Source organism: Hoplias malabaricus, chromosome 13 (genome assembly GCF_029633855.1).
Source record: "Hoplias malabaricus isolate fHopMal1 chromosome 13, fHopMal1.hap1, whole genome shotgun sequence".
NCBI classification, from domain to species: domain Eukaryota; kingdom Metazoa; phylum Chordata; class Actinopteri; order Characiformes; family Erythrinidae; genus Hoplias; species Hoplias malabaricus.
The window spans coordinates 2,090,322-2,116,100 of NC_089812.1; the positions used below are offsets into that span (position 1 = coordinate 2,090,322).

The window sequence follows — 25,779 nt, forward strand, 5'->3', positions numbered from 1 at the left end:
CCTCCTCCTCCTCCGATCCATGTGCTTTCAGAACCACTGCCCTGAGCTGTTCTTACAGTGGAAGGATGGTTCAGAAAGGGAGAGTGGAGCATGCTCTTTCTCTCTCTCTCTCTCTTTGTCTCACTGCTGTAATAAAAATCTTAGCCAAAAGTAATTTGAGGTCACTTCTGTTGGTCAGTATTTGCAATGAACTCTTGCAAAACCTAACAGAGCGCTTCCTATCATTCACTGTGCAATCAGTCCTCCAGTGTGTTGTGTTCTTTCCAGAACAAATGCCTCTATCCATAAAAATGTTTTATTTATTGAAATCCAATTAAAGGTGACGTTTGCGGTTTTGAACTCAAAATTCTTCTGGTTTTGTCCCAGTCTAACGCCGGAGTTCGTCGCTTCACAAAGCCTCTGGAAAGTCTGGAGCGCTCTCTGGAGATGAGTCGACACAGAGGAAGGAAAAAGATGCAGAAAAGACCGAACTACAAGAACGTGGGAGAGGAGGAAGAGGAGGAGAGAGGAGGAGGAGGGGGAGGAGGAGGAGGAGAGGAAGGTCCAGAGGAGGAGAAGGAGAAAGCTAAAGGTACAGAGGCTAAGCCCAGCCGGACGAGTGGGGACACGGAAGGTGAGTGGCATCGGATGAATGTCCCACCATCATTGACTCATCCTCCATCGTTCCGTAGCGCCCCCTGCAGCCCTGGAGAAACTCTGGGAACTGGCTTTCGGAGATTAGAACGCAACAACACGGATATTTACCGTTAAAGCGCACAATGTTCAGGAATGTTATTTTTTTAAGCATATAACAGCAATAAAACTATAGGAATTCTACGAATTTTCTCCAACTTTTGGGAATTTTTAAAAGAATGCCACAATGTTTTCAGTTATGAACGCCAACGAACAAAAAGCTTCATATTCAATTGGATGCTAGAAAAAGCCTTAAAGCATATTGCGAAAAATGTTATTGTTGCTAAATCTGGAGAACTTCTGTCTTTCTTTGGTCATGCTGAAGGCTTCAGAAATGTCCACATGAATCACTTAATGATTCATCACTCCAGTTATGTTTTCCGCAGAGATACACACTCAGCATGTGAGACATTCCGCTTTTTCATAAGAAACAGAAATCGGCGAAATCCGTGATCACAGTTCCAACACGAGAAGCAAATCATGCTCCTAGCTACGTTTCTGCGAGTCACACGATCATCACTTTACAGTAAGAGCGCCTCGTTACGATTCTGAGACCCACGCTCAACTCCAGTGACCTTGAATTTCAGGGGTGGGGTTTTTCTGTGTATTCCATGATTAGGTTCCTGCACCAAAATAGCTGCTAATGCTTATGTAATCGTATGAAGATTGATAAGTAAATTTGTGTTCAATGGAATTACATCTATGTCAGGACAGATTCTACACACAGAAGATATGAGATGATGTCTGTATCTGATACACTTCATATCATGTTGTGTATTTTAAAAATATCTTGTAAAAAAGTATCATGATGTGGTTTTTTGTTCGTATCGTCCCACCCTGAGTCTGAGTCAGTTCCCAGAGCAACTCCACCCTCGCGCTGCTGTTTTTATCTCGTCCCTGTGCTGCAAGATATGAGATCTCTTCAAGTGGAATCATCTTAACTCTGGTTAATATCAGTGGTATTTCTCATCCTGAGACTGGAGAAAGGCTGTTATTTGTTTATTATTCACCTGGTTCTGAAAGTCGAATTAGTTTTAAGAGAGTTTACTCTTGAAAGTGTGTTTTTGGACTTGTGTCACGCTTTTGTCAATGGAGCAAATCACTTTCTGTAAATGAAATCACGTCGATGAGAAGAGAATCAGGTCAATGATCTAATAATGTTCTTAACCACGTCCTCAGAATGAGAAATCCTGGAGATAGAGACGGGCTCTGACATGATGTCACTTGAAAAGGGCTCATTTTAAGCAGCGCGTTATGATGATAGTCATTCTGGTCCACATTCATTCTGTGATGTCCACCTTTCCAAGGGTCTCGGTCTCTCTCTCTCTCTGTTTCTCTCTTTCTTTCTCTCTGTTTCTCTCTTCTTTCTCTCTCCTCTCTTTCTCTCTCTCTCTGTCTTTCTCTCTCTCTCTTTCTTTTTTCTTTCTCTCTTTCCTCTCTTTTCTCTCTATTTCTTTCTCTCTCTGTTTCTCTCTTCTTTCTCTCTCTGTCTCTCTCTCTCTCTGTTTCTTTCTCTCTTTCCTCTCTTTTATCTCTTTCTTTCTCTCTCTGTTTCTCTCTGTCTCTCTCTCTCTCTCTCTCCCCCTTCCCTTACCCACATTGCATTCTGCTGTCTCTCAATCCCTTTCCTTTCTCTCATTCTAGCACACTCCTTTGTCCTCTCCCTCTTCCTGCTCCTTTGTTCTTCCCCTCTCTGCCATTTTTCCACTCGCTCTCTCTCCACCTGAACACACACACACACTCTTTTTTCTCTTTTTTCTGACATTTCTCTCTCTCTCTCTCTGTCTTCAATTTTTCTCTCACCTCTTCTCTCTCTCTCTCTGTCCTCTATTTTTCTCTCACCGCTCTCTCTCTCTCCCCCTCTCCCTCTCCCCCCCCTCTCTCTCTCTCTCTCTCTCCCCCCCTCTCCCCCCCCTCTCTCTCTCCCCCCCCCCCCCCTCTCTCTCTCTCTCTCTCCCCCCCTCCTCTCTCTCTCATATTGTGATGTACTTTCTTCATACCAGATTTTTTAATACTTACAGATATTAGTTACACATTAAAAGCCTATAAATACGTGGTGTGTAACAGGAACAAAACCCCAGCTCTGCGCCCGTTCCTTTAGCGCTGATGAGAGCGGAGCGCAGCATGAGTAAATGCAGAGTGTCCGTCACTCTGAAATAAACCTGCGACTTTAACTTTACAAAAGGGGAAATGCTAATGTTGGGTGTAGGAAGAGCATTGGAACAGTTCCAGACATGAGGTTATTAACTGTCTGCGAGTCTGTGGTTAATTCAGAGCAGTTCTGCAGAAGTAGGACATACCAAAACTTCCAGAACAACAACATCTCATCAGCTGTAAACACCAGTTTTTCAAGGAACTGCTCCTCGCTCACACCGTGCTCTTCCACTTTCACTTTCAGAGTCCTGTAAAAGTGGTTCCACAGGTGGAGCTGGAACCCAAAGCTTTTCCTTTTTACCCTAAACCACTTCTTTTCACATAAAGGGCGTTTCCCACAAAATACCAGACGCACTCGAGGTATTAACTAAACAGAGCTGCTCTCCAAGCGTTCACGTGCAGAAAAGCGTGGTGGAAAATATGCGCTGTTGTAGAATGAAAGGCTAATGTAAGTTGAAATGTCCCATACAGAGGAATTTAATTTGGCGTTGTTCTGGTGAAGAGAAAAAAGAGTAAGGAAAGTACGTTTTAAGTGCAGTTTTCTGCTGGAATCACAGGCTCATATCCAGCTGCTTTAGGACTTCCAATTTGATTTTGTGTGTTTCTACAGAGATTAACCCCTGAAATATTAAAGCTTAATTATGCATACGACTGTAAGAGTGTGTGTGTGTGTGTGTGTCTGTGCCTGTGTGTGTGTGTGTTATAGAGATCGAGATGGTGGTGATGGAGAAGTGTAAGATTTCAGATGTTTCCACCTTAACTGAGCAGAACATCACGGACGAAGAGAAAACTGCTGCAGCTGCAGCTCGCTCAGAGAGTCAGAAAAACAGGTACACACACACACACATCAATTTCTCTCTCTCTCACTCAATCACTCACACACACACACACACACATTTGGAGCTGAACGTTCCCTAAAGAAAACGCCCAACTTTAACACACACTTTCAGCTGGAGACTTCTTTAAAACCAGGCTTTTGAGAGAAATGAACCATGAAAAGTGACCATGCATTAGATCCTTTCTCCCTCAGTTCCTCTGAATCTGGGCTTTGTGGGTATTGACAAAGATTCAGCCAGGGCTTCCAGGGAACGTATGTGTGTGTGTGTGTGTACTTCTCTTTGACAGTGTTTAAACAGCTATAAACACTCTTTACCTTCTATTGCATGTACTTTTCGAGGGAACTCCAGCTGCCTGTTTGTTTTTGAGCACAGCTATAAGAAGGCTATGTTTTATACCAAGAACATGATAAATATTTGCATTGAGAGGGTTTAATATGAAGCTGAGGACTCATTACGAACCCAGGGAACATGTAATACGTGTAAAAAAAAAAATAAAATAAAAATAAAGTGCCACTGAGATGTTCATATGTTTGATTATTGCTGTAGTTTAGAACGTTTGAGTCTTGTCATATGTGCGAGTGTTTTAGACTCTCTTCTCACAGCAGACCCTTTTTGGACATGGTCTATAATGCTCTGGACTGTGAGAAAGAAGATTACCACGCCCTGTTTGTCCTCTGCCTGCTCTTCGCCATGACACACAGCAAAGGTACTCACTCCTTCACAGTCAAAAGTGGATTTTAGCCTTTTTTTATTAGCCGCTTTAGCTTATTTTAGCTAGCCCCCAAACTAAAGGCTAACACAGACTTCCTCCAAGGCTCTGTTTCACCACCACACCCACCTTAGCTTAACATGCTTGGAGGAGAACACTGTAATATCAGTAAACAGCCCCACAACTGCCTTTGTTTACAGCACGGCCAATCTGAACGCAGCTCATTTACATATGAATGGACACAAACACAACAAACGTAGCTTGGTTAATTTGCAGTGTTTGTGTGTTTGCACGTTTGCAGGTATTAACCCCGAGCTTTTGGAGAATATCCAGCTCCCGGTTCCTGGTCGAGAGAGGAGCGGATACAGTCAGGTTCTGGTGGAGAGACTCATTAGAATCATGAACCAAGCAGCTCAACCAGGTATACACACACACACACACTCACACACTTCCATTAGCTTGCCTTGCTGCTTGTGATTATATGAACTAAGCAGACACTGAACTCTGAACATGCTCTGAGTGAAGCGTTAACGCACTTCCACTGCTCCACAGCCCTGTGGTGGTGGGAGTCGACTCCCCTCCGACAGACTCTTCACATCAGGCACGGCATCAGAGTGTGATAGCAGTGCACAACAAAGAGCAGGATTCACTAAACAAGACAAGATACAAAACGATGTGAACTATTCTAATATCTCATTTGAGTTGTTTACCGCTCGTGAATCTTAATTTGCGGTGTCAGTTCCAGTAAACAAGACTCTGAAGTTATTTATTGCAACAGTGCCCTCTACGTGTGCTCTGTGACACAGGCCAACAGTTTAGCCACCGGCTGTGATGCGTATAATTACCACAGCTCTGGTTTCTGCTCACCACTTCCCTCTTTTAAGGTAGCTTTTCAAACCTTCCCTTTCAGGACACCTTAAATGTTTCTGTTTCGTTTCATAGGATGAGGTCTGGTTGTCACTTTTCACTGAGGTCAGGAAACAAAAAAAATAGAAACTATGAGGTTTGATTGCGGTCGGGGGGCAGTCCTACATTATTATTATTGTTTAATCAAAGGGGCGGAGTCACTGTCACACAGCTGCAAAGTCTTAGGGTCGTGGGTGGATCCCCTTTGTGGGTCACCGTCTTTGAGGAGCATAGTGTGTTCTCGCAGTGTCTGTGTGGGTTTCCTCCAGGTGCTACAGTTTCCCTAAAAAAATGCGCTCTTTCTGTTTCTGCTTGTCGCTTCTTAGACGGACGAGTGCGCTTGGCAACACTGGAGCTTTGCTGTCTCCTGCTGAAACAGTCAGTTCTGTCCAGCGCTCAGTGCATCATTAAAGACGTTCACCTCGCCTGTCTGGAGGTACAGCATTTTCTATCTCTTTTTTTTACTTCACATTAAATGACTACAGACTGCTGACGTGGGAGATACAGGGTACGTCCAGTGACCTCAGACGGGGCGTGTGTAGATGTATCCAATGACTGCAGACGGGGAGGTTACAGATACAGCCAATGACTGCAGGGCAAGGCAGGTGTTGTAGGGTGGTGTATGTTTTGGCGATCATCTGGAGAACAGACGTGACTCGAACTCATTAAACGTAAACCAACAAAAGAACAAATGTTTAGCCTCTGGATCTGACGTGTATTACGTGCTTTTGAGGGCGTTTTTCTTCATCGTTCATAAACACAGAGACTGAACGTAAGAATGAAACGAAGCAAGAAGCAAGTTTTAATTATGAAATAGTGTAAAGGTGGGGAGTAATAGTAAAGCAGCAACAGCAGTGATACAAATTAAAAGTAAGTAAAATCTAAAAATTAATACGTAAACGAGCAAAGCAAGTCCTCTACAGGGAACAAATAACAGAAGACACTTTCTGCTGTTGTCTTAATGAAACAAAACACACACTAGCACAGGCCACAATGGGTTTTTGCTTTTTTCACCAGAGGCAAAAGTAGAGGGTATGTGCCCTTTAATGCTCATCAGCTGCAGAAACATTGTGCAGAAGTTATTGTGCAATTCTGGACACGAGGAAGGTTTCAAAGTAAATCAGAGAACCGCAGCCTGTCGAGTCTCAGACTGTAACTGTTTCCCAGTATTTATTACATTACTCTGGAGTTACAGGGATGTCACTCTGATTACGATTTTATTTACATTGCTTAACACTTCTTTAACACATTGCTTCACCACTTCTTCTTCTTCGACCAGTTCAAGTGAAACTAAAAGTCATGTAAAGCATCAGGAAGAGATCCCTATTCCTGTAAAAATCCTTTAGGGAAAGTTCAGTGCCTCTCCTGTGGCTAAGAATTAGATAATGCAGCTGTATGAGGAAGAGGGGGAAATAAAAGAAACACGTACGATAGAAAAACAGAGTTACGGGAACCGATAACCAATACTCAGGCGAGTTTATTTATAGAGCACCTTTCGTACAGAAGCAGTTCAAAGTGCTTTACAGGAAAAAGAAAAAACATAAAAGTCCAATTAATCAATTACATAAAAAGAGTAAAATGATACAATAAAAGAAAAGAAATAAATGCCGTTACAGAATAAAAGTGCAGAGTGTTTTAAAGCGAGCTGTAGCTGCTCAAACAGGAATGATTTAAGTCTTAAGTGTCTAAATATTCGATCCGCCCGCATCCACAGCTGTCTATGTCCGTCCTTGCGCTGTGCTGTGGGTCTGAAAGAATGGGGTTTGCACAGAGTGGAGAAAACAGTTCTTTAACATCGTGTAGTCAGGGATTACTCTGTTCTTCTGATGAAGTAAAATCTCATTGCTCTCTGGGTTTACGCACTGATAGCGACAGTGGTGTTTTATCATGTGAAAAAGTCACAGGCGAAAATAGGGAGCTGCCGTCCCTCGCTCCGCGTCGCTCTCTCTCCCACAGCCGTCGAATGAGTTCTGTTCACTCTGTCACTCTCTGTGCCTTTGGTGTTCACACGGACGTGGCTTTGAAAAGATTGCATCCAAGTCTTTTTTTAAAAAGAATGAGTCGACGTTTTAAATAAAGAGGGTTTTGACTTTCTGTGAAATGTTTACTTCATTGATAAATGAACAGTGGTCTCCTTGCCCCCAGAGACACATCCCAACCCTAAACAGGATGAAGACGTCACAGCGAACGAATGAATGAATGAATAGTAACGGTCTGTTATTTGTTTGTTTTTTTTTAAAGGGCGCGAGGGAGGAGAGTCTTCACCTTCTGAGGAGGTTTTACAAGGCAAGCTTCTCTCTGAGCACAGTACAAAAAAAATAATTAAGAGATTTGCGCTTGTTGCGTGTGTTGGTGGTCTCCATCTGTGTGTCCTCTGCTACTCTGGTGATCTGTGTACGCTAATTACAGCCGGTTAAACACTCCCCGGCTCTATCCTAGGACATTTAATCTTTTGAATGAGGGGAAAACCCTGGCGCCTCTGTCCAAACACGTCGGAAGGGCTGAGTTTGAGAAACTATCGCAGTGTCGAAGAATTAATTCTCAGTGTTGGAGAGATCATCTTTAATCCATTATCTATAACTAAAACATTCGGTATTTACAAGATTATTCACCTGTTTCTGGACTGTTTTTGTTGTTTTCAGTGCTTTTATCCAGAGTTAAAGTGCCTTTATTACTTTGTCCATTGTTTTCTTCATAAAAACTAAACCTAATGATAGTATCACGTTGTCCAGATATAAACGCAGTTAAAAGTAATGGGAAGAGTATTTAGAAATAACTTGGATGATCTCAAATGACCTGAACCTCCGCTGTTAAAGATGAAAGATAATAAAACACTTCAAACAAATGATATAAATGTTATGTTAGAGAGCTGATGATAAAAGCTGAAGTGTGGGGACGTAATGCCGTTGTAGAAGGAGCCGTGATGGGCCCTGGATAAACACGGCGTTTAATTATTCCAGCATGTTTAAAGCCCTAAACACTGGGAAAGAGAGATCCGTCCCCGCTCCCTGTGTACAGTGTATTTAGGTTTTCTCAGGCTCCACAAATATTTGTGTGTCTCTGTGTGTGGCTTGTGTTTGGGTTTGTTTTATTCATGTATTAGTTTATTCTTTTGTTTTGTTCCCTGGAATCGTCAGGGGGAGGAGATCTTCCTGGACATGTTCGAGGACGAGTACAGGAGCATGACTGTGAGTCCCAGTGATTCTCTTTGTCATTGTTTGTGTTTAGTATGAGCTGATGATTTAGCACAAGTCACAGATGAGTGTGTGCTGTTGTTGAACACAAAACCGAAAACTGCCTCTCTCTGCAGTTCACTCACTTCAAAAGGAATGCACCACATTAAAAGTGCTGTCAGTTTTTACGACCTGAAAGTCGCAAGATGTTTTTTTTTAAGAAAGTGATTACTGATAGTGATTATGTGTTAATCAAACTGCTCTCGTCGTCCCTGAGTGAAAGACAGTGGATCTGTCACACATCCAGGACACTAGGGGGCAGCGTAAAGGCACTTTTGTTATGTGAATATTAAACTGGGGGAAAATAAGAGAGGAAAGTGGTGTTGAGTGTTTTATGTGTGTGTTTAGAGTAAACCCCTGAATGTTGAGTATCTGATGATGGATGCCTCCATTCTGCTGCCCCCTACTGGAACTCCACTCACGGGAATCGACTTCGTGAAGAGGCTGCCGTGCGGAGACGTGGAGAAGACGCGGAGGGTGAGAATATATTCCACGTGGTCAATCTATGGTTATTGCTCATTGATCTCCTCAGTGTTGCAGGACGTTTCCAGCGATATCTATCTATCTATCTCTCTATCTATCCATCTATATCATCCATCTATCCATCTATCCATCTATCTATCTATCCATCCATCCATCCACAGCGCCTTTCTAGAGACCCAAGGACGCTTTACAATCCACACTGCTCAGAACACTCAATCCAGACACACACATTGGTGAGAAGCGGCAGCCAAACACACACAGCGCACTCTCGACCAGGAACGACCGTCCAGCTGGAGGAATGCATCGGGCACTAGGCTTTCACCCAGGACACAGCGCCAATCCATATCTGGGCTCACACACATTCACTCACACACACAGACATTCACTCACACACACAGCAGGACAGTTATTAGACAGGTTTTGGACTGTGGGAGGAAACCGGAGAACCCCCCGGAGGAGAACACGGAAACTCCACCCAGATGGGAGTTGAACCCGAGATCCCAGCGCTGGGAGGTGGACGTGCTCACCACTAAGCCACCGTGCCGATATGATTGGATGTTCTTGTTTAAAGGTGGGGTGGGGGGCGGGGGGGCGGTGTTTAACATTTCATACACTCTCAGAAAAAAAGGTACAGCGGAGGTACATTATTATCACTAAAGGTACAACAGTGGGTTAAGTCCAGTTTTGTTCCTTAAAGGTACATTACATTTTCTTCCCCAGAAGCAGAGGTGACTATTTGTAAGCCTTCATTGTTGAACTACGTATAAGTGCTGGAGATGAACTCTAAAATCTACAATTAAAGGCACTCAATATGAATCCTCTTCTCCCTTTAAAACCTTGTGGAGTTTAAAAGTGGAAATAAAAACGAGGCTGTGATTGGTGTCTTCACATTTTCAGATAAATAAACAGTAGAGTTGCTTTGGTTTATAGAAGTGGTCCCCAGAATAGCAAACGTACGCTACAGCGAGAATTCAAACAAATCCAAGGTCTGTGGCTGTTGTCCAGGTACCGAGAAGAAAGACTCTGGTTCCTCAGAAATCGGGTTAATAAGCTGGGGGGTGTAGGGTAAAGATATGGTCAGGTTTCCTCTTCCTGTTCTGAATAAAACAGTGTCCGCTGTGGGCCGTGACTTTCCTGCAGGAAATTCTAAGAATCGAGGACTTTGTTTCAGTTAAGAGCTTTCAGGCTCTGAAAGTGCTTACACAGTAATAACCCCCATTTTAATCATCCTCGACTGTGACACTAACGAACAAGTGGAGGCTTGTTCCGGAGACTCCTTTCCTTCCACAGAACTTCAACAGAAAAGTGATTTTCTTTTTTTAAATTTCTGTTCTTTCCTCATTCTCACTCCACACTTGTTTGCAGTAAAGTTTCAAGCCTTTGTTTTAATAATTAGGAGTTGAATATTTACACAGTGTTAGGAAAAGTACCCACAAGTCTGTAATAAGTAAGAAAAAGTAATAAAAAGCAGTAAGAACTGGACCAGCTCTGATTTCCAGATACATTTTTGGAAACGTAAACCTCGGCACCTTTCACACATTCGCTCCAGTGTCAGAGAAGTCCCAGACTGGTTCCTCCACACGTTCAGCGCACGGCGGTAGATTTTCTTTGTCAGACTGAGAGATTTCTCACTGAGAAATGCAGCACGACTCTCCAGAACATTAGCGACTTTGTTCACACATGCACGGACTCTGCCTCTGTACCCAGAACCCTTATTAGGGCACTAGGAGTATGAAGGGAGCATTGTTACAGGTCGCCCTCCGGGTGTTTTTCTGGGTTACCGTGCTATATTCAGCAACTGAGTAATGGCCTTGCAGAAAAACATCAGTCAGAAATACGTGCGCCTGCACGGCTCTGTGTGCTCTCTCACTCTGCAGGTTTATGATTACGAAATTTTACTCTGCTCTCTCTGCAGGCGATCAGAGTGTTCTTCATGCTGCGAGCTCTGTCTCTGCAGCTTCAAGGAGAACCAGAAACTCAGCTCCCGCTCACTCGCCCCGAGGATCTCATCAAAACCGACGATGTCCTCGACCTCAGTGAGTTTCAACCTGCTTCTACACGTTTGGTCTTGTTAGTGTGTGTGTGTGGTGGTTATTTTTGTTTGTGTGGGTGTGGTTCTTACTCTAGTTACTGTGGGTGTGTGGTGGGGTTTAGTCGTGTTGCCATATGTGGGCTAGAAGGCCTATCCTGGGGCAGTAAGTGGTCATGCCCTGTGGCTCAGCATTTTCTCCACTGAATCTGCAGCATTCCAAACACAGTCTCAGAAACACAGATTCAGACAGACCTGTTTTCGTACCTCCTACACCTACGGAACCTTCCTGACTCCCTTTCTGGTTATTTTAAGATCATCCCCTTTTACCACGTTTGTCTTTACAAGCTGCAGCTTACAGTCAGTGCCCCAACGTCTGCCCCCAACTCTGTCACTCAGCCACAACAGTTCTGACACATCTTCCCTCCTCCTACTCATGACACCACAGGGCTCTCGGATATGCTCAGAACCACCCGTACAGTCTGTGGCTTTAACCCTGGGGCAGTAATGTCATGGACTAAGGATTGGTAGAGGTGGGCAGTGCGATGATATTTTATCGTTATCGAGACCTCCTGATACCGCTTTGATCCATCAGCATGAAGGATTTTGCGCTTGTTGGGTTTGTTTGCGGTCGTGGCCTACATCTCTGATGATAGGTAAGTCGTAGCACAGGCCACTGTGAGCTGATCTGACAGATCTGGGCAGTGTGCATTCTTCTCGGAATGTTAAGCTGATTAGTGACAGTTTGAAAAGAAGCAGTGGCTTGACCTCGCGTACCTCGGGGGAAGCATGGGATCGCCTCCACCTCAGGGGTGCCCAAAATGTTTCATACCACTGTACACACCTCATTCACAATGTGTTGCTGCTGTTGTACGCTAGGTCCTCTGCTAGTGGTCGTACTTCCCCACAGTCAAAGTGTGATGACATTATCATGGTGGTGTTATAATACCGCTGAATTGTTGCTGTCGCACCTCAGCTTGGGCTCTGACAGGTAAGAGGAGGCGTCGGCGTTGAGCATAAGTTCATGACTCAGTCCTTCCAGTTCATGGCTGGTGGAGTTAGCAGCACTAGCAGAGTTTTCCAGTTCGTCTTTGCTCTCAGCTCTGACAGTGAAGATGTAGAGGAGGTGCCGCAGTGCTTTGAAGGTTTATTTGATGTTCTGTTTCCTATTGTATCTGCTTTGATACTGCTTCGATTAATCCGTAGTGGCTCTGCTGTTCTAGGAAAGGGGATTTGATGGCGTCCAGCCTTCACATAAACAACAGTGATTGATCACACACCTCCAACACATCTCATAGGTATAGCTCCATCGCACATTAAAACACAGATCCACAGCTCCACAGCTTTGAGTGCGGTGACCTTAGGGTCATGTGCAGCTGCACCAGGTCGTATCGGGTTTATGCCATCTACCACAGAACTAAAACAGAGAGACGTGTAGAGAGAGAAAGCGTCATTTCCTGCAGAGCGTTAAAATAGCACGGTTGACATCAGTGTCATCTGTCTGAGTCTGTTTTTATCTGTCTGTCTCAGTCTGTCTCTCTCTCTGTCACACTCTCTCACACCTCTCACCTCACTGAAGGCAAAGGGCCTTTTTACATCCACTCACCACTGACCCACTACTTCTACACGACACTAATAAAGTGATCAGACGTCTGTTGAAAAAGTTGCATTGCGCTGAAGTGAGCAGAGATGAAACCCTCGTTTTTTAGATATGGAAATTTAAGGCTATTCTCGATATCAGTTTCCAATGCCCTCTTTAAAAATGCCACGCAGAGCCCATCAAGGCGACAGAAAAAAAGACGCGCAAACACCCACACCAAACCTACTTCATGATTTTATTAATAGTTCCAGTCTCTTCGCATCAAATGCTTCTGCCTTCCAAGAATAAAGCCTTAACGGCTGGTTTCCCACACCACAACACTGCAGCGCAAGGTGGGTGCAATGTTTGAGCTGACTAGGTTCAAGCTTAAGAGCAGCAACTCAAACTGTGGCGCATGACGCAGCCTGTGTTGGGACCTCTGAGAATATAGAGCCTTCACAGAGAACGGAATTATTGCATCATTGAAAATCTGAAGATTTCATGTGTACATTACGTTATTCATTGCAGGTTTTTTAATAAACACTCGGTTTAAACAAAATGGGTTCATGTTTTGCGATAAAAACCAACAGTGTGATCTTAAATCAGATTAAAGAAGAGTGTAAATCCGTGATAAATAATATTCCCAACTGAGTTTCCGAAGCCCAGTAGGCATCCCTTACACCAGGGGGCAGCGTCGACACCCTTTTTTTTGAGATGAGGATATCTTTGAAAGCCACAACCCCCTCCCCCCGGCCCCCTTTTTAAAAACCACACGTCTTTTAGCGTCCAACCTCCACTGGAATTTATTTGAAGCAATGAATTTCATACAAAACTGAAACTTCTTAATTAAGAAAACCACATAAAATGAAATGACTTTACAGTGGAATTATTTGAAGTGACATGCGTTACGCAATGAAGATTCCATGCAATAAATTATATACAAATCCCTCCAGCTATGATCATTTATAATCGATTAAGACTGGTATTAGCAGCTGGAACAGAGGAACCTTTAAAAACATTGGTTTTATCCGATTTATAGCAGTGGCCTGATGGAATTAACTGCAGCTGCAAGTGCAATGAAGTCCATCTCCGTCTTCAGACCACAGTTCTGGAGTTTGACTACTTTGTACAGGTGATATGATTATATACGAACATATTCAAACAAATGGTGAATAAAAACTGAATGCAATGATGTGGAGGTGTCAAATGTCAATATTTCATTAAACTGAGAGAATGTATCATTTTAAGGGAAAAATATGTTGTTTCAAAATTTCATGGCGTCAACAAAAAAGTTGGGAAAAGGCCATTTTTTACCACTGTGTGGAATCCCCCCTTCTTCTTACAACACTCTACAGACATCTGGGGACAGAGGAGACCAGTTTCTCAAGTTTAGAAACAGGAATGCTCTCCCATTCATGTCTAATACAGGCCTCTAACTGTTCAATCGTCTTGGGCCTTCTTTGTTGCACCTTCCTCTTTATGATGCGCCAAATGTTCTCTACAGGTGAAAGATCTGGACTGCAGGCTGCCATTTCAGTCCCCGGATCCTTCTCCTATGTAGCCATGATGTTGTGATCGCTGCAGAATGTGGTCTGGCATTATCTTGTTGAACAATGCAGGGTCTTCCCTGAAAGAGATGACGTCTAGATGGGAGCATATGTTGTTCTAGAACCTGAACATAGTTCTCTGCATTAATGGTGCCTTTCCAGACATGCAAGCTGCCCATGCCACAAGCACTCATTCAACCCCATACCATCAGTGATGCAGGCTTCTGAACGGAGCGTTGATAACAACTTGGGTTATCCTTGTCCTCTCTGGTCTGGATGACATCGCATTCCAGTGTTCCATAAAGAACTTCAAATCGTGACTCATCTGACCACAGAACAGTCTTCCATTTTGCCACACTCCATTTTAAAAGACCCCTGGCCCAGTGCAAACGTCTGAGCTTGTGGAGCTTGCTTAGAAATGGCTTCCTCTTTGCACTGTGGAGTTTCAGCTGGCGACGGCGGATGGCACGGTGGATTGTGTTCACTGACAATGCTTTCTGGAAGTATTCCTGAGCCCATTCTGTTATTTCCTTGATAGTGGCGTTCCTGTTTGAGGTGCAGTGACGTTTAAGGGCCCGGAGATCACGAGCATCCAGTAGAGTTTTACGGCCTTGACCCTTACACACAGCAATTGTTCCAGATTCTCTGAATCTTTTGATGATGTTGTGCACGGTTGATGATTATAACTTAAAAGTCTTTGCTATTTTACGCTGGGTAAAAACATTCTGGTATCGCTACACTATCTTTCTGTGCAACAATGGTGGAATTGGTGATCCTCTTACCATCTTGGCCTCAGACAGACACTCTCACTCTGAGAAGCTCTTTTTATTCCCAATCATGTTGTCAATTGACCTAATTAGTGTTAATTGGTCTTCCAGCTGTTCGTTATATGCTCAATTTCCTTTTTCCATCCACTCGTCCCAACTCTTTTGGGGAGTTGTTGACACTGTGAAATTTTGAATCAACATATTTTTCCTTTAAAATGTCACATTTACTCAGATTAAACTTTTGATCTGTCGTCTATGTTCTATTACAAATAAAATATTGACAATTGCCGTCTCCACATCATTGCATTCAGTTTTTATTCACAGTTTGTTTAGTGCCCAATCTTTTTTGGAATCCGGTTCGTAGGTAGATGTTCTGGTTTCATAACGGGGTGGGACTTGGTTTAAAATCTGACAGGAAATAAATAAGAAAATCAAAGCAATTAAATGACACCAAACTGAAATGAAACATTTTACACCAAGCATCTCGAAACCACCAAAGTAACAGCCTTTTTTGCTGAGCATTAACCAACATAGATGTTTTTTGTCTCTTCCGTTCCCTTCTCTTCCCAGTCTTTTATACACATCAGCTTAAACTTGTTCCATCTCTGGGGACCGAAACACCTGGCAGAGGAGCGTTGGGCCAGAGAAGCACACAGAAATTTGTAAACACTTCTTAACAAGTGTGGATATTACTTTTCCAGCTCATATTCCAAAGAAAACAGGAAAAGGAAAAGCTTTTAAACCGTATTTGTAAACGAGTGTTTCCCTTTTTTATTCTAGGAACGTATTTAAGATGAACAGACCACTAAAAATGAATGGAAAACACGTATCTGCTCCCTTTATTCCTGTTAAACATTGTCCTTCCTCTTCAGAGTTACCGGATTAGAGATACAAGGATTTTGCAGCAAAATACACCTCGGCCACTGTGTGCATGGACTTTACGGATAAAAACCACGTCAACAGCATGCGGTTGTCCCTTCACCGCAGTCGTATGAAATCATGTAGAATGCAGAAGGATGCGTCCTGCTGTTTCCCCTTTTTTGGGAAACGTGGCGGTGGCAAATAACTAGAGCTGCTCAGAAGTGTCTCAGCTGCTGAGTCCTCGTTTCCCCTCAGGAGATGCCACGTCACGCTCTTCCTTGGTTTCGTTGGTTCGCTCAAAAGACAGCACTTAAATTGCTCAGCATTGGAGTCTGTCTCCATGGCAACAATATTGATTGATTGGAGTTTATATTCTTACTCAGCAAAACAGAATTATACCACTGATCACCCAACCTCAGTGCCTGCCATCAGATCCTCACAGCAGTGTTCTGGCTTTGAGTGTAAAGACTTCTCAGAAGAGTAAAGTATGCAGCAGCGGTGGAAGAGGAAATCACTACTTGTGAATAGCTTTTAATTCAGAAGAAACATTAGACAGAGTGGTGAAGGAAGAGGAACCATGGTTTTGGGGGCTGTACGATGATGTAATTATCATTTTAGTGAAGTCATATATAATAAACACTCACATTAATTTTTGTTCTGAAACCTGAGTGGTATGTTGTATACCGCAGCTCATGACTCAGTGGACTGTTTGGAAAACTCCAGTTTATTTCTGCAGCAGTCTTTTGATATTGTGGCACAGTTTTAATCATTCTGGTCCATGTTTGACTAAACTGAGTGTCTGGGTGGCAGTGTGGTCAGAGGGATGATGACATCACTACTTATACTATACAGAAGGCATGGCTTGAGAAACAACCTCACCTCAGTTGACCTCAGCATGTTCAAGCGTGTATCGCCTTCCCTTCCCTTTTTAATAATGAAGTCAAGGATGAAATTTCCTCTCTGCTAATTTACAGAGGTTGATGTTGATTCCAGATAAAAGTCCCCTGACATGCTTGAAGTGTCTTAACTGTAATTCCACACCTTCATATGATTTCAATCAGTCCATGCAGATTTATATTTTTACAATTAGCCTAAGCCTCTATCTCTACCCACCACTGCATCGCTCGCCTGCAGCTGGAAAGCCCCTAAGGTGTGTGAGGTATGAAACCCTATCTGCGTTTGAGCCTGTGTTTGGAATGCTGCATTGGCAGAAATGCTCAGCCACTGGGCATGGCCGCTAGTTCTGTAGCATAAACAGCATGACACGCGCACACACAGACAAAAACACATCAAACACATTCACTAACAGTACTAAACACTGACACACTCGCACGCTAACCAGAACAGACATCACCACATACATGCTAACATGGCTAAATTCACCACAGGCTCATACTAACCAACAAAAACCAACCACACGCTAACAAGGCTAAACACCAGCACAGGCACAGACACACAACAACAAGACTTTAACACCATCATATACACAGAATAAAAAGACAGCATAACTACATGGCACGCACACGCACAGCATGTAACGAAGCTAAATGCAACCCCACATGCTAACAACACAAAAAAAACCATGCTAACAAAGCTAAACACCACCACGCACACACTAACAAGGCTAAACGCAACTCCACATGCTACCAAAAAAAAAAAAACACACTAACAAGGCTAAACACAACCCCACATGCTAACAACACAAAAAAAACATGCTAACAAGGCTAAAGACCACCACCACACACACACACACACACGCTAGCATAGCTAAACCCTATCATGTGCACACTAACAAGACAACATAACCATACACCACACACACACGCTGACAAGCCTAAGCACCACCACACATACATGCTGACAAGACTCAACACCACACCCGTATGCTGACAAGACTCAACACCACACCCGTATGCTGACAAGACTCAACACCACCACACACACTAACAAGCCTAAGCACCACCACACATACATGCTGACAAGACTCAACACCACACCCGTATGCTGACAAGACTCAACACCACCACACACACTAACAAGGCTAAGCACCACCACACACACACATTAGCAAAACTAAAAATGATCCCACACATGCACACGCTAACAAAACTCAACACCAAACATTATTAAAAGATTGTATGCTCAATACTTGACTCTGAATTATTGTTCTGTATATTTCTCAAATCACTTTTCATTAAAAGTCAAATCACTTTTCAGTTTATGTATCTTATTTTTAAGGTTTATACTTGGGTACATATATATATTTTTTTTTTCCTAGAATTTTGTCTGTGAAAGTCTAGCATTCCCGCATCATTTCTGCACTCTTGAGAAGTGTAAACATTTAACATGGCTGAATTTTCTCGATTCTCCTCAGATAACAGTGATCTGATAGCGTGTATGGTGGTAAGTAAGGACGGAATGCAGGCTCAGCGTTTTCTGGCCGTAGACGTCTATCAGATGAGTCTTGTGGAGCCGGAGACGAAGCGCCTGGGCTGGGGAGTGGTAAAATTTGCCGGACTCCTACAGGTTTGTTATTTCATTAAAAACTTCATGAGCTACATGGCGTGTTGTAAACATTAACCCTAAGTCTTTTGTGACATGAAGCTTTTTATTCTACAGCTTTTTGTTTAAACGTCTCACCTTTAAATGCTGCGGCAGACTAAAGAGCGGGGGGTAAACGCTTCATCATTTAAGGTGTCAATGGAAAGGCTACGAAGACTTCACCCACACTAGCGATGTTTTAGCCTCATAATTAACAGAAAATACAGGGTTTATCGTAGCTTTTAAATGTGAAAGTCTGAGATTTGTGGGGGTTTTTTGGTCACTTGTGAATCCATGTTGAATCCATCAAATGTTACAGGAGAAATGACTCTATTTTTAAGTGAAATATTAAGATTGTTTCTGTTTATACTGTTGTTGTTGTTGTTGTTGTAGGACATGCAGGTGTCTGGAGTGGAGGACGACAGCAGGGCTTTGAACATCACCATCCACAAGCCCGCATCCAACCCCCATGCCAAGCCCCTCCCCATCCTGCAGGCGTCCTTCATCTTTGCCGACCACATCCGCTGCATCATCGCCAAGCAGCGGCTCGCCAAGGGCCGCATCCAGGCTCGCCGCATGAAGATGCAGAGGATCGCCGGTCAGTCCTTCACCACAGTGTTCACTCTGTGTTTCCCAGCCCTCTCTCTCTGTCACTGATCATCTCTTTTTATGTCGATATTCTCTTTTCCTTCTCCCTCAGCGCTCTTGGATCTCCCAGTGCAGCCGTCCTCCGAGGTCCTGGGTTTCTCTCAGCCCTCTTCGTCCTCGTCTCAGCTGCCGTTTCGTTTTTATGATCAGACTCGCAGAGGCCCCGCCTTCAGCTCTGTTGACAAAGTCCCAGGTAAACACAGAGGAACAGGAGAGGGAGGAGTATAACTGCACCGAGTCCCGGCACCTGTCGTCATCCTCATTTGGTTGATGCCGTGGTCATCACAGTGGTTCTTGTGACTTTAACAGTAAAGTGCTATGGGTGTTAACCATCTTCTAGTTCTTTTTTCTCCTGAATTTCTGAGCTCTGAGGCTTTCAGCGTTGTTTACATCAACCATTCAGCTCAGAGATAGTTTTCCTCTGAAACTCTGAGCAGTCTCCGTCCGTGTTCAGATGTCCACTTCTCCGTTACTCTGCGCAGGCTTGTGGACTGAATCACCCTTCAGTGTTTTATAGGGAAATTTTTTAATCAGAACACATTCACATCCTTTTTCCTGACGTCTTCCTGTGAAGCTCTTAATAAACAGATGACTTCTTGTCTGTCTGAAGGTTCTATACATAGTGAGCCCAGCTATTTAAAGCTGGACACTGCCGGTGTGATCTCTGTAGAAAGGTATGAGATGCTCTGGAGCAGTTGCCCATGAGCCTGAGTTCACCCTGCTCAGTACCAAGTGTCTCTGGGAAGATGGCGCTCCATTGGATGCTTTTGGGACTAGTTGTAGTGGTGTGTGTTTGTGATCCGGGACTAATCATCCAGCATCCTCACTATGCCATCAAATCTTCACAGCATGGGTTGGGCATTTAGTGTGAAACTCTCCCAGGGATTAGCGACTGTTACTGCACTGTATTTGCAACGCATTAACGTCTATTGACATGACTACGTGTGTGTACAGCTCTTTAAATGAAAAGGCTCTGTTTTGAATGTGTCCTCCAGTTCGCTCCGTTGACTTTTTAAGTGTGTGAGTTTCTCAGAACTCTTGGCCTTTAGCCAGGCTCCTCTTTAAATATGTCTCTAATGAAGTGTGTGTCACACTCTTCCTGCTGCTGAATCATTAGCAATAAACCATCACCTTCGTTTGCACACTGTTTACGCACCAGCACTACACCAGCACCAAAAAGTACCAACACATTCAGAAAATCCCCTTCTCCGACTTTGTGTGTGTGTGTGTGTGTGTGTGTGTGTGCTGGATGTGGGGGAAGGGGTTTTGGTTTAACATTTTACCAGCGGTGAGATAAAGATATTACAATAGTTTGTGTGTGAAATAAGAGAAGCATTTAGGAGTGTGAGGTGTGTGGTGTGTTCTCCCTTTGTCTGCGTGGGTTTCTCTGGGTGACTGTCTGTGAGGAGTGTGGTGTGTTCTCTCTGTGTCTGTGTGGGTTTCCTCCGGGTGACTGTCTGTGAGGAGTGTGGTGTGTTCTCTCTGTGTCTGTGTGGGTTTCCTCCGGGTGACTGTCTGTGAGGAGTGTGGTGTGTTCTCTCTGTGTCTGCGTGGGTTTCCTCCCGGTGACTGTCTGTGAGGAGTGTGGTGTGTTCTCTCTGTGTCTGTGTGGGTTTCCTCCGGGTCACTGTCTGTGAGGAGTGTGGTGTGTTCTCTCTGTGTCTGCGTGGGTTTCCTCCGGGTGACTGTCTGTGAGGAGTGTGGTGTGTTCTCTCTGTGTCTGCGTGGGTTTCCTCCGGGTGACTGTCTGTGAGGAGTGTGGTGTGTTCTCCCTGTGTCTGCGTGGGTTTCCTCCGGGTGACTGTCTGTGAGGAGTGTGGTGTGTTCTCTGTGTCTGCATGGGTTTTATTAAGAGTTCCTTTATTAAAAGAAAAGAAAAGTATTGTATCATATCCGGTACACTTAAAATATGTGTCAGTTCATGCATCACCTCATCTCTACTCAAGAGCCCCTAGTGTTTGGAAATAATAATAATATATAGATATAATCACTTAATAAATAACATTCCAGAGCAATGAGGGTGAGCAGGTTGAGTGTTTTCAGAGCTGTGATTTGTGCAAATTTACAGAGAGAGTTACAGTAATTGTCTTTTTTTTCTGATTCTTCTGAACAGGTGAATAAAGCTTATCAGGATCTTATCAGATTCACTGGAAATGACACATAATCGTTTATAAAGAACCTCTTATCACAGTGATAATGCACAGACGGCTTCATTTCACAACCGTGCCCTTCAGTTAAAGAGCAGACAATAAAACACAAACGGTACTGTCCTGACACTGAATAGAAGAGTAGACGTTTACTGTAACTCATTGTGAATGAGCAGTTTCTGGCTTTTCTCACCCAGAGAAAGGTATATTGCCAGTTACTGTTATTATATCCTTCATGTCTCTGGCTGAATAATGCAAACAATACTGTGCAGAATGTAAATAAAAACTAAATAAACACAATGCCATGAGGTGCAAATCATTTAAACAATGCATTTAATTGAAAATTGATTAAATACAATATTTTACATGACGCTCTTTCACAGAGTGGCACCCCCTCCCCCATCTGTGCTGCTGCAGGGTATTTTTTGTAGCCTACACAACCTCTGTAAGGCTACACAGCATTTTGTTCCCCGTCCAACTTTCTTGGAACTTGATGTTGGCATCAAACTTAAAATTTCTTTAAAAAATACAATTAATTAAAATGAAATTCCCGGTTCAACATTTAAAACATTGTCCTTGGGTTTCACACCATTTCATTCTCTTTTTAATTACACTTTGCCCAGCACTTCCTCTTCTGTGGAACTGTGGTTTGTAAATTACTGTTTATTTAAAGCTTTCTGAAGATCTACGGCAGCTCAGAGAGTTCAAACTTTAACTTAATCACTTTTCCAGACACCATTCAGCTTCCTCGTTCTCTTCCGGGTCTGTTTCCTCTCCTCGGGACAGGGTTCTTCTCCTCGGCTCCGTGTCCTTGCCGACCCACGGTGCTAGCTGTTCTTCATACAGTAGAAGGATGGGCTCCGCCGTGGATGTGGTCAGATCTGAGGCAGGAGATGGGAGCCGGATGTTTTCCTCTCTCAGAGATCAAAGTGTAGGTGCTGCTTATCTGATGTGTGTGTGTGTTTTTCAGGTTTCGCTGTGGCTCATGTTTCTCAGCACAGCTCTTCATCCTTGTCATCTCTCAATCAGAGCTCACACACCAACAGCGGCAAGACAACTGTGTGTGACTCCATCGCTACGCAGAGCCCAGCAGGTGAAACGCACACACACACACCCCCACACACACACACACACTCGATACACCCACATTAACCCCCTCATAACTACTGACATTAAACATAATCATCTACAGAGGCTAACTCCAGCAGGTGTTGTAAAAGAATACTTTGTCAGTTTCACCCTTGACCTTTATAGATGATAGGTGTAGGTTTGTGTCACATGTCGTCAAAGGAATATGTAGGTGTCATATAAAGCTTTATAAACCTCTACCAATAAATTGTTATAAAGTATTGTTACTGTGGTAAAACATATGAGTTTGTAACACCTAAGAATTACTCATTTGCAAGTTATTTCCAAGATAAAAGTCCCACAAGGTCACAAAAGGGCCTTAGATTTAACCTTTGTACACTTTGATTAGGTGTACGTCGATCTATGAATACACAAGTAGTCCTCACATTTATCTCCACACACTCCTCCACCATTGCTCTGTTCCAAAGCCCCGCCCCACGAGTTGATGGATTGGTTGAAACTCTGGCGGTTTACATCCACGTTTCTGAGATCGTTTTTGTAACGCTGCACTTTACTGATCGCTTTTTCACTAAACACCACCACCACCACCACCACCATCACTAAACACTGAACAAGACTAACCTCCAACACACACACACACACAAGAATAAACACCACCACCATCACTAAACAAGACTAACCTCCACCACACACACACACACACACACAAACAAGACTAAACACCACCACACACACTCTAACAAGAATAAACAACACACACACAAGAATAAACAACACACACACACACAAACAAGAATAAACAACACACACACAAGAATAAACAACACACACACACACAAACAAGACTAAACAACACACACACACACACACAAACAAGAATAAACAACACACACACACACAAGAATAAACAACACACACACACACACAAACAAGAATAAACAACACACACACAAGAATAAACAACACACACACACAAACAAGACTAAACAACACACACACACACAAGAATAAACAACACACACACACAAACAAGAATAAACAACACACACACACAAGAATAAACAACACACACACACACACAAACAAGAATAAACAACACACACACAAGACTAAACAACACACACACACACACACAAGACTAAACAACACACACACACACAAGAATAAACAACACACACACACACAAACAAGAATAAACAACACACACACACACACACAAGACTAAACAACACACACACACACACACAAGACTAAACAACACACACACACACAAGAATAAACAACACACACACACAAACAAGAATAAACAACACACACACACAAGAATAAACAACACACACACACACACAAACAAGAATAAACAACACACACACAAGACTAAACAACACACACACACACACACACAAGAATAAACAACACACACACACACAAACAAGAATAAACAACACACACACACACAAGAATAAACAACACACACACACACAAACAAGACTAAACAACACACACACACACAAACAAGAATAAACAACACACACACACACAAGAATAAACAACACACACACACACAAACAAGAATAAACAACACACACACAAACAAGACTAAACACCACCACACACACTCTAACAAGACTAAACAACACACACACACAAACAACAATAAACAACACACACACACAAACAAGAATAAACAACACACACACACAAGAATAAACAACACACACACACACACAAACAAGAATAAACAACACACACACAAGACTAAACAACACACACACACACACACACAAGACTAAACAACACACACACACACACAAACAAGACTAAACAACACACACACACAAGAATAAACAACACACACACACAAACAAGAATAAACAACACACACACACACAAGAATAAACAACACACACACACACAAACGAGACTAAACAACACACACACACACACACACACAAGAATAAACAACACACACACACAAACAAGAATAAACAACACACACACAAACAAGACTAAACACCACCACACACACTCTAACAAGACTAAACAACACACACACACAAACAACAATAAACAACACACACACAAGAATAAACAACACACACACACACACACACACAAACAAGAATAAACAACACACACACACAAACAAGAAAAAACAACACACACACACACAAACAAGACTAAACAACACACACACACACACAAACAAGAATAAACAACACACACACACAAGAATAAACAACACACACACACACAAACAAGAATAAACAACACACACACAAGAATAAACAACACACACACACACAAACAAGACTAAACAACACACACACACACAAGAATAAACAACACACACACACAAACAAGAATAAACAACACACACACACAAGAATAAACAACACACACACACACACAAAAAAGAATAAACAACACACACAAGACTAAACAACACACACACACACACAAACAAGACTAAACAACACACACACACACAAGAATAAACAACACACACACACAAACAAGAATAAACAACACACACACACACAAGAATAAACAACACACACACACACAAACAAGACTAAACAACACACACACAAACAAGAATAAACAACACACACACAAGAATAAACAACACACACACACACAAACAAGACTAAACAACACACACACACACAAGAATAAACAACACACACACACAAACAAGAATAAACAACACACACACACACAAACAAGAATAAACAACACACACACACAAACAAGAATAAACAACACACACACACACACAAGAATAAACAACACACACACACACAAGAATAAACAACACACACACACACAAACAAGAATTAACAACACACACACAAGACTAAACAACACACACACACACACACACAAGACTAAACAACACACACACACACACAAACAAGACTAAACAACACACACACACACAAGAATAAACAACACACACACACAAACAAGAATAAACAACACACACACACACAAGAATAAACAACACACACACACAAGAATAAACAACACACACACACACACAAACAAGAATAAACAACACACACACACACAAACAAGACTAAACAACACACACACACACACAAGAATAAACAACACACACACACAAACAAGAATAAACAACACACACACACAATCAAGACTAAACAACACACACACACAAACAAGAATAAACAACACACACACAAGAATAAACAACACACACACACACAAACAAGAATAAACAACACACACACACACAAACAAGAATAAACAACACACACACACAAACAAGACTAAACAACACACACACACACACAAGAATAAACAACACACACACACAAACAAGAATAAACAACACACACACACAAACAAGACTAAACAACACACACACACAAGAATAAACAACACACACACAAACAAGACTAAACAACACACACACACAAGAATAAACAACACACACACAAACAAGAATAAACAACACACACACAAGAATAAACAAAACACACACACACACACAAACAAGAATAAACAACACACACACACAAACAAGAATAAACAACACACACACAAGA

The 25,779-nt window shown here is 42.7% G+C and overlaps 1 protein-coding gene across 5 annotated transcripts in view; it reads left to right on the top strand.

Annotated features, from left to right (window-relative positions):
• Window positions 1-25,779, top strand: part of clec16a (C-type lectin domain containing 16A) — a 62,343-nt gene that overhangs the window by 23,755 nt on the left and 12,809 nt on the right. For 2 of the 5 annotated variants that reach the window (XM_066641774.1, XM_066641778.1), the window contains 13 exons: window positions 367-613; window positions 3,533-3,656; window positions 4,268-4,371; window positions 4,676-4,795; window positions 5,607-5,716; window positions 7,522-7,566; window positions 8,418-8,468; window positions 8,862-8,990; window positions 10,912-11,032; window positions 18,154-18,305; window positions 18,714-18,918; window positions 19,021-19,161; window positions 22,086-22,208. In XM_066641774.1, coding sequence (XP_066497871.1) covers window positions 367-613; window positions 3,533-3,656; window positions 4,268-4,371; window positions 4,676-4,795; window positions 5,607-5,716; window positions 7,522-7,566; window positions 8,418-8,468; window positions 8,862-8,990; window positions 10,912-11,032; window positions 18,154-18,305; window positions 18,714-18,918; window positions 19,021-19,161; window positions 22,086-22,208 — 1,672 coding nt within the window. The remainder of the gene's footprint in view (window positions 1-366; window positions 614-3,532; window positions 3,657-4,267; window positions 4,372-4,675; window positions 4,796-5,606; window positions 5,717-7,521; window positions 7,567-8,417; window positions 8,469-8,861; window positions 8,991-10,911; window positions 11,033-18,153; window positions 18,306-18,713; window positions 18,919-19,020; window positions 19,162-22,085; window positions 22,209-25,779) is intronic. The other 3 variants (XM_066641775.1, XM_066641776.1, XM_066641777.1) reach the window with 3 other exon arrangements.